General features: G+C 65.6%; 1 protein-coding gene across 1 annotated transcript in view; it reads right to left on the reverse strand.

Moving 5' to 3' along the window:
- Window positions 1–7,722, reverse strand: part of MKNK2 (MAPK interacting serine/threonine kinase 2) — an 11,727-nt gene extending 4,005 nt beyond the window's left edge. The window contains exons 1-9 of the mRNA XM_024740063.1: window positions 7,570–7,722; window positions 3,907–3,994; window positions 3,708–3,809; window positions 3,531–3,628; window positions 1,369–1,448; window positions 971–1,044; window positions 620–724; window positions 419–474; window positions 235–330 (exon numbers count right to left, since the gene is read on the reverse strand). Coding sequence (XP_024595831.1) covers window positions 235–330; window positions 419–474; window positions 620–724; window positions 971–1,044; window positions 1,369–1,448; window positions 3,531–3,628; window positions 3,708–3,809; window positions 3,907–3,994; window positions 7,570–7,620 — 750 coding nt within the window. The 5' untranslated portion in view covers window positions 7,621–7,722. The remainder of the gene's footprint in view (window positions 1–234; window positions 331–418; window positions 475–619; window positions 725–970; window positions 1,045–1,368; window positions 1,449–3,530; window positions 3,629–3,707; window positions 3,810–3,906; window positions 3,995–7,569) is intronic.
- Between the last annotated feature and the right edge of the window lie 128 nt (window positions 7,723–7,850).

The following is a 7,850-nucleotide window of genomic DNA, read 5'->3' on the forward strand; positions in this document are numbered from 1 at the left end:
CTCACCGCGCCCGACCAAGGCCCCGCCCAGCCGCTCTGCCCGGCCAATCAGCGGCTGTTGCTAAGCGGAAGCCCGAGTTCCGAGGCCCGCGCCGCCAAGCAGGCTCCGCACCTCGAGGTTATGCAACTGTAGCCCGGCACCGGATTCGGGGCCATTCCCGCCCTTTCCGCCCCTGCCAGCTACCCCTCCCCCCCCGCACCCCACTCGGGGCGCCCTGACCCCGTAGGCCCTCACCGGGGTGAGCAGCTCCGGGGTGGAGATGGGGGAGCAGTCCCCGTTGAGTTTGATGCCACTGCCCAGATCAAAGTCACAGATCTTCACGGGGGACACCTAGGCGGGGTCAGAAGGGGCTGTGAGGGTGGCGTCCCGACCCTGGGGCCCTGGCCCGCAGGGAAGGCCACCCCCCGGTGCCCCTCACCTGGTTGGGGTGCTCACAGAGGATGTTTTCCGGCTTTAGGTCCCTGTGGGCGATGCCTGCAGGGAGAACGAAGAACCACGAGGGCGGGTCAGGGGTCTGTGGGTGGGTGGGTGGACACATCTTCCAGGAGTCCTGGGCAGGTGGGCTGGGCGCAAGGCTAGACACCCAGGGACCCCTGGGGCAGGCAGAGTGGCCACTCACCTTTGTTGTGCAGAAAGTCCAGGGCGCTGGCCACATCCTGCACGACCACGCTGGCCTCCAGTTCGTTAAAGTGCCGCCGCTTGTGTATGTGGCTCAGGATGGACCCTGGGCCAGGCCATGGAGCAGAACACACAGGGGTCACCTCCACTGCCCAACGGCCAGCACCCACCCCACCCTGGCAGGGAAGCCCCCACTCCAGCCTCCTCGGGTCCAGAGTCCTCCAACCTGAGCTGGCGTGTGGACCCCACAAGGCCCCTCTGATGTGCAGGCCCCCCTGAAAGGTTCTCCCTGGTGGCCCTAAACCCCCGGCCCATTAGGATCAGATGGAAAAGCCTGCCAGGCCCCACGTACCGCCCCGCATCTTCTCAAACACCAGGTAGAAACGGTCGTCTTCCTCAAAGAACTCAATCAGCTCTAGAACGTTCCTGGGGTGGGAGCAGGGAGGTGGGGGAGGAGTGAGGCTTCCTCAGGCCTGTGGGCAGCCACAGAACTGCCCAGCAGGGGCCCGCCTTCTCCACCCCACCTACCCACAGGAAGGCTGCGCCCGAGGCCACGGGCCTGCTTCCGCCTTGCCCACCTTGGACTGTCAGCCTGCCTGCCACTGGGCCCACCTACAATGCCCAGCACAGGGCCTGGCACATTGTGGGTGCTCACTAAGTGCTTGCTGGGGGTGATGAGGCACTCGGGCCCATTCAGCCACTGAAAGATGGCTCGGGGCCCAGTGTTGTGGTGAGGGTAGGTCACATTACCTGTGTCCCTGGCACTGATACAACATCTCCACCTCCCGGAAAACCCTACTCCGAATGTGGCCCGGCTGCTTCTCAATGATCTGAAATGTCAGCGGGGGGAGGACACACACACAGACACCAACTGGGTCAGCCAGACCCTCTACAGCCTGAGACCCGCCCCCCTTCCCCTGCCAGAAACTTCCCCTGTCAGAAACTTCCCCTGTGTCACGCCTGAAGCTCGTCAGAGCTTAGATTTTGAAGTTCTGGAAAGCAGAGCTATCCTATGGGGGCCCAGAATTCACTGGAAGTCAAAACTGTGGTGTCAGAACAAACTGGGGGCAATGTATTTCCCCAGAGGCATCACAGGAGGGGCGAGCGGGACAGGAGCCGGTAGCTCTCCGCCCCTGACTGCCACAAGGCTTGGGGTGTACTTGGGGCCTGGAGCCCCTGCAAGATACTCCTTCAGGTCAGCAGGTTCCTTAGCCTAGCTGCCTGCTCTCCCTGACCAGGAGACTGGGGGCCACTGTGCTGGCTCACACACCACCCAGGGGACTGGAGGGGCCTGGGGGCACCTGGCTGCCAGCCAAGACATCCCATTTGCCTGGGAACCAGTCTGGACAGATGCCCCAGCCCCGTAAGCCCAAGTCTGTTTCAGGCCAGGTTAGTGGGCACAGCCGCCCAGGACCCCAGAGCCTCAGGAAACCAGCCCACGCCTCTGCGCCCACACCCCTCTGGCACCCAGGAGCTCTAAGGACAGGAGGGTTCTGGGCCCACCGCCTGGGGTGAGCCGCTTCGCTCCCAGAGAGGGAAGGTCAAAAAGCGTGTGCCAAAAAAAAAAAAAGTGCGTGCCAGCTCTTTCCCAGCAAAGCCAGGCCGCACACACCTCCTGGGAACCTCTTCCCAGGTTGGACCTAGGACCCCCTCTCACTAGGTGGGTGGGCAGCCTGGGTCACCACTGTGCCCGGGGCTCCCGGCCCACCAGCAGCCTGGGGGAGGGGACGTGGTATGCTCCACTGGCCAGGCTCCAGCAGCAGGCGGGCATGCACATCCACTGGTCACTGGGGCTCGGCCACCACCCTAAGCACTGTCCGACCTGTCTAGTGACAAATACACCTGCCCCACAGAGGGGCAGAACCACCAGATTCCAGGGCTCCTTGAGATAATGCCAGCAGCCGTGCCCTCCTGGAGTTACCTGAACCTCATTCCATCCCTTGGGAATGTGGCTAGGGCCCCCCACTCCACGGAGGAGACAGCGGTCCCTCTTGAGAGGGGACGGCCTTCTGAGGGGTCACACATGGTACAACTAACCCAACCCTCTGAGCCTTGGTTTCCCCGTCCGTCAGAGTGACAGAAGCCAGGCTGCCCAGCAAGGGCCTTAGGAAGGAGGACACTGACCGTGCAGAATGTGTTTGACGCCTGCTAGGTGTGCAGTCCTATGGCACCATCACCCACCCAACCCGGTCGCTCCCAGGGGGTGGGGACCACAGCCACCCTGGTCACCACGCTTCCACCAGGGCCTGAGGCTTCCGGGCCAGCCCGCTTGCCACTGTGCACCTGGCCCTCCTTCCTGGGCAGCCAGCCTCCCGTTACCCCACCCAGCCCAGATGCAGGGTCACAAGGGAAGCCTGGAAGGCTTTTTGGAACACAGGGTCTGACGCCCGGCCAGGCAACGTAGGCTGCGCAGGCGCACACTGGGTCAGAGGCGGCCCAGGGCTTGCAGGAGGCTCTTGCAGGCCTTCCCTGGTCTCCCCTGATGCCCAGCTCCCCCAGGGCCCCGAGTAGGGCATTGCCTTTCAATGTTTGTAACCAGTACAGGGAAGCATTCATCATCCCTGGGGACAGGGGCCTGGCCCAAGTGACCCAGCAGGTGAGCATCAGCTCTGACTGAAGCCCCCAGTTCTCGGCGGTCCCTCTGGCACCAGGTCCTTGGCCACCTGTGCAGCGGGGCCACCCCTTGTCACTTCCCACCCGGACTTGGGGGCTCAGCCCAGGCTGACCTGGATTCCCAGGTGTGGCCTGAGTCACCAGCCTTGAGGCCATTTTTAGACACTGGTTTTCCCCGCCTGCCAGTCCGGCAGCTCAAATGCCTGCTCCCCTCCTTTTGCCACCCCTGGAGGGTGCCAGATCCCAGGCACGGCTGGGGAGGGGCGAGGGGGCCGCCCAGATGCTGGGGCCTGTCTCACCTTGACGGCATACTCCTGGCTGGTGATGAGGTTGACGCAGGTCTGCACACGGGCGTGGGCACCCTCCCCAAGCACGTCCTCCTGCAGCTGGTAGACGTCTGCGGAGCAGGGGGCCGGTGAGAGCCACCCTGGGCCGGCCATCTCCCCGACGCCGCTGCCCCCGCCGGCCCCACTCACCTTCGAACCTGCCCGAAAAGCTGTCGGTGGCCCGGCACCTCTTCTTCTTCTTGCTCCTTTTCTTGGCATCAGGGATGTCGATGGGCTGGCTTGCAGGCATATCTGTGCAGGGGGAGCTGGAGGTGAGGCCCACCTGGCTCAGGAGGTGGCCCAGCCCTCCGCCACCGCCAGAGGCTCGCCCTCCCTTCCAGCCCCTCACCAGGGCGGGCCGGGCACTCCAGGACGAAGTCAGGCTCCCCGTGGTGGGCCTGGTCTAGGGAGAAGGCCAGTTCGAAAGGATTCTGCCCCTGCAGGAGAGGAGAGGACAGAGCTCAGGCCCCAGCCCTGCGGGGCAGCTGCACCCAGAGTGCCCCAGTCTCCACGTCCGCACGCTGCGGAGCAGAAAGCCTGGCTCTGCCTGACCACGAGGAAATGGACCTTTCACCCCCAGCCCAGGGCCCTCGGGGCCTCTGGGGAGGGGGTGTGGTATGGGAAGAGGCCAGACGCAGGCAGGGGAGGGGGTGCCGCCTCCCAAGCCAGGCCTGAGTCGCCGTGGGGCACCAGGCCACGTTTTGAGCCTCGGTTTGCTCACCTGCAGGATGGGGCCAGCACCACAGCATGGCTGACCGCCCGCGCCCCTGCCGCGCCCCGGCGCAGGGATCAAAGGCGCAGGGCAGCCAGTGGGAAGGAGTGAGTCAGCGGCTTCCCGAGGCGGGGCTCCCAGCCAGGCGGCCCTGCCTGCTTTCCCATGGCTTCCTGGTCTCAGTCTCCCCTCTGTGCACCACTGCCTGGTCTCAGTCTCCCCTCTGTGCACCACTGCCCTCCTTGCCTCTCACTGTCCGCTCGTCCCCACTGCACCTCCTGGCCCGAGACGATTCCCGCCACCACACCTCTGCTCCTGATGTGCCCACAATGCGCCCCATCCCCCAGCTCTGCGCCTCTCTCCTGGTCCGACCCCCCTCGCTCATCTGCTTCCAGCTCTGCAACGCTGGGACCCGGCTCCGGGGTATCACGGGAAAGGCACCCGCGGTCTCCCGCGTGAGCACTGGGCCGCTCCCTCGCCCGGCCACAGCCACACTGTCCCATGTACCCTCAGACACACCAGGATGGAGCCCCTCACAGGCCGCGGTGTCCAGCTAAGGAAACAGCCCTTGAGCAAGGAGGGGCCTGCTCAAGGTCACCTGACAGCCCCTGGGACTGGGGTGGGGGTGCGTGGGATCCTAACAAGGGAACGAAGGCAGCTGGGGTTCTTCCAGTTTCTGCGGATCCAGCATGAGGACTGGCAGCCCCCGGCAACGCACAAGGCTGAGGCTTTAAGGCTGAGGCTCTGAGGCCCCACCGTGTTTCTCTAGGAGTTTGCTCTCATTTAGCTCCCTGAATCCTGGGGGTCCAGGTGGCCAGGGCTTCAGGTGGGCGTGGGGGCCCTGTACAAATAGCAGTGGCTCCAGTTCTGATGCTGGAGGACCTGGGTCAAGTCACTGCCTCTCTCTGGGCCTTGGGACAAGGGGAAGCAGGGCTCCAGCAGGAGGGCCATCTGGCAGAGAAGGAACTCCGGGAGAGCCCCAGGGAGATACCCAGGGGCCTAACAGCAGAAGGGGCCAGGCCAGATTCCTGCAGACGGGAGGCCCGGAAGCCAGTCCGGCAGCACAGGGGCAGGCAGAGGTCACAGGGAGCGGCTGAAAAACAGGCGTGGGCCCTCCTGGCCTCGCCACCCACCCGCCCTGCAGATAGTTGCTAGGAGGCCCAGCGGGCGGGGGAGGGGAGGAAGGCAGCGCTCCAGCCTGTCGGCGCAGGATCGTCCACCAGCACCTGCCTCTGCCGGCCCAGGGGTCCGGCACCCCCGGGGAGCCAGGCACACGGCTGTGCCAGTACCGGCAGTCAGCGCTCTGAGAAGGCTCAGTCCAGGAGCGTCTGGAGGCGCCAGGTGACTCCCTCCTCCCAGAAGGAGGGGCCCCAGGGTGAGAATGTGGGGGTGATCAGGAGGGAGGGTGGACGTGAGGCTCGGGGCCAGCGGCGGCCCTCAGCAGCTACTTCACCTCAGCCTAGTGACCTCAGCTCCGAGCCTGACCAGCACCCAAGGGTGACTCGAAAGGACCACGTAAGGGCATGAGGACCTCAGGGGGCCTGTCACCGACCCCACACCCCTGTGCCAGCCTCCAATGCAAAGAGCTGGACCCTGGAGAGAAGGGGCGGCCAAGCCACCAAGGTGAAGGGACACTAGCCATGCCAGCTCCTGTGTCCCTGTCACCACGTGCGGGGGGTGCTAAGACAAATGCCCACGCTGCCCAAGGCTCCACTATCCCATGTGGAAATGGGGAAAAATACATCAGAGACACCTGGAACACGCTGCTGCCAGGCTGAGGGGAGGGAGGCGGCTGCGGCCCGAGGAAGCCTGGGGTGCAACGGGAGGAGACACGTAGCGAGGCCGGCCTCTGGCCACCAGGAGGGCCACCTCAGAGCCAGCACTCCCGGCCCAGTGTCCCTCCAACTCCCTCAGGACTCCCACATTCCCACCTCAGCGCTGGGCTCTCGCACGGCCTGCAGAGGCCAACCCATAGTACCAGGCAGTGTTGCCAGGCCAGGCCCAGGGCTGGCTGTGGGCCTCCAGTCAGCAGGCCTTGGCAGGAGGTGGCTGGAACCATCCAGAAAGTTCGACTTTGCTTTGGCCACTGTGCTGGCCCCACGCGCTGACCCCATCTCGGCTCCCACCCAGCCCCCAGAGGGGACAGACCACCACCAGTGACGTCTCAAGTCCACCCTGCTCCCGCCCAGCCCTGAACACTTGGACATGCCAAGGCTGTGGCTGCCCTGGGGAGAGAAGCCAGGATGATAGGCGTGTGGGCAGGGGTGGGGCGCTGGCCCAGGAGGCTGGCTGGACGGGCCTGGGAATTTTAACCCAAACAGTCTCAGCTCGCTCCTCCCACCCTGGTGTGCAGTTCGCCTGTAGGCGCGCGCGTACTCACACACTCACACATGCACATACACCCAGGTCTTGCCTTCTCTAGAGGGCAACAGGTTCTTGCCCAAGAAGGCCCAGGGAAGCCATTACATAACGCGGCCAGCGGGGTGGGGTGGCCGCTGACATCACTGTGTCCCCTGGGCCAGGCCCTATGGGGTCCCTGCCTAGCACCTGCCTGCCACCCCCCCCCAGGCTCGCTCATCTGAGACTAGAACTGCAGCGGCCCCATGCCACAGCCGTGGGGCCCGCCGCAGAAACTTCCTGCTCCGACAGGAAATAGCCTTGGGCCTGGGGTGTCTGGGAGGTGCTGGGCTGGAAGGGCATCCAGTCCACTGCCCCATTCTGCAGACCACCCAGGAGGGTGTAGGGGAGGTCTGCAGCCCTGCCTGGGGTTCCAGAAGGAAGGGCCCCGCAGACCTCCGCAGGCCCCATGACGCTGGGGACCGGACTGTGGCCTGCTGACAGTTCCCAGCAGTGCACACTCGGCTGGGCTCTGCAGGGGACACACAGCCAAGGGTCCCCACGGGCAGGACGCCCCTCAGCCCTGCCCGGGGTTCCTGGAGGAAAGACCCCAGAGGCCCCAGGGCGCTAAGGACTGACTGTGGCCTACTGAACTCCCCCCTGCTCACCATACCAGCACATGCCTGGCTCGGGTCGGCAGGCGACACATATGTAGGGGTCCCCAACCCGGTTTGGGGCTTCTAGAAGAAAGACCCGACAGGTCCCAGGGTGCTTGAGATTGGACTGTGGCCTGCTGACACCGCCCCCCCCCCGACAATGCACACCAGGCTGGGGCAGCTCCAGGCGAAGGGTGGGGAGCTCGCACGAGCCCCGGTGGGTATCCTGGGGGGCGGGCTCCGCGTCCCGCCACCGGCCACTCGGGTGGTCCAGGCCGGGGCGGCCCCAAGACGACCCGGCCCTCACCTTGAAGGAACGGTGGAAGCCCTGAAGTTCGGCTGTTTTCTTCTGCACCATCTTCTGTCCGGGCCCCGCCAGCGGGGGAGGGGACGCGGGGCCCGGGGGGCGGCCCGTGGGCGGGGGTCGGCCGGTGAGGGGACCCTGTGGGCGGGAGCAGACAAAGGAGGGCGTTGAGTGGCCGCGGCCAGCGCGCCGGGAGCCCGGGCCAGGGCGGCGAGGCTCCGTGGGGCCCGCTCTCCGCGTCAGGGTCGGGGTCGGGCCGGGGTCGCTGGGCCACACTCACCGGG

The sequence above is a fragment of the Neophocaena asiaeorientalis genome, unplaced genomic scaffold, assembly GCF_003031525.2.
Source record: "Neophocaena asiaeorientalis asiaeorientalis breed wild unplaced genomic scaffold, Neophocaena_asiaeorientalis_V1.1 scaffold469, whole genome shotgun sequence".
Lineage (NCBI taxonomy): Eukaryota > Metazoa > Chordata > Mammalia > Artiodactyla > Phocoenidae > Neophocaena > Neophocaena asiaeorientalis.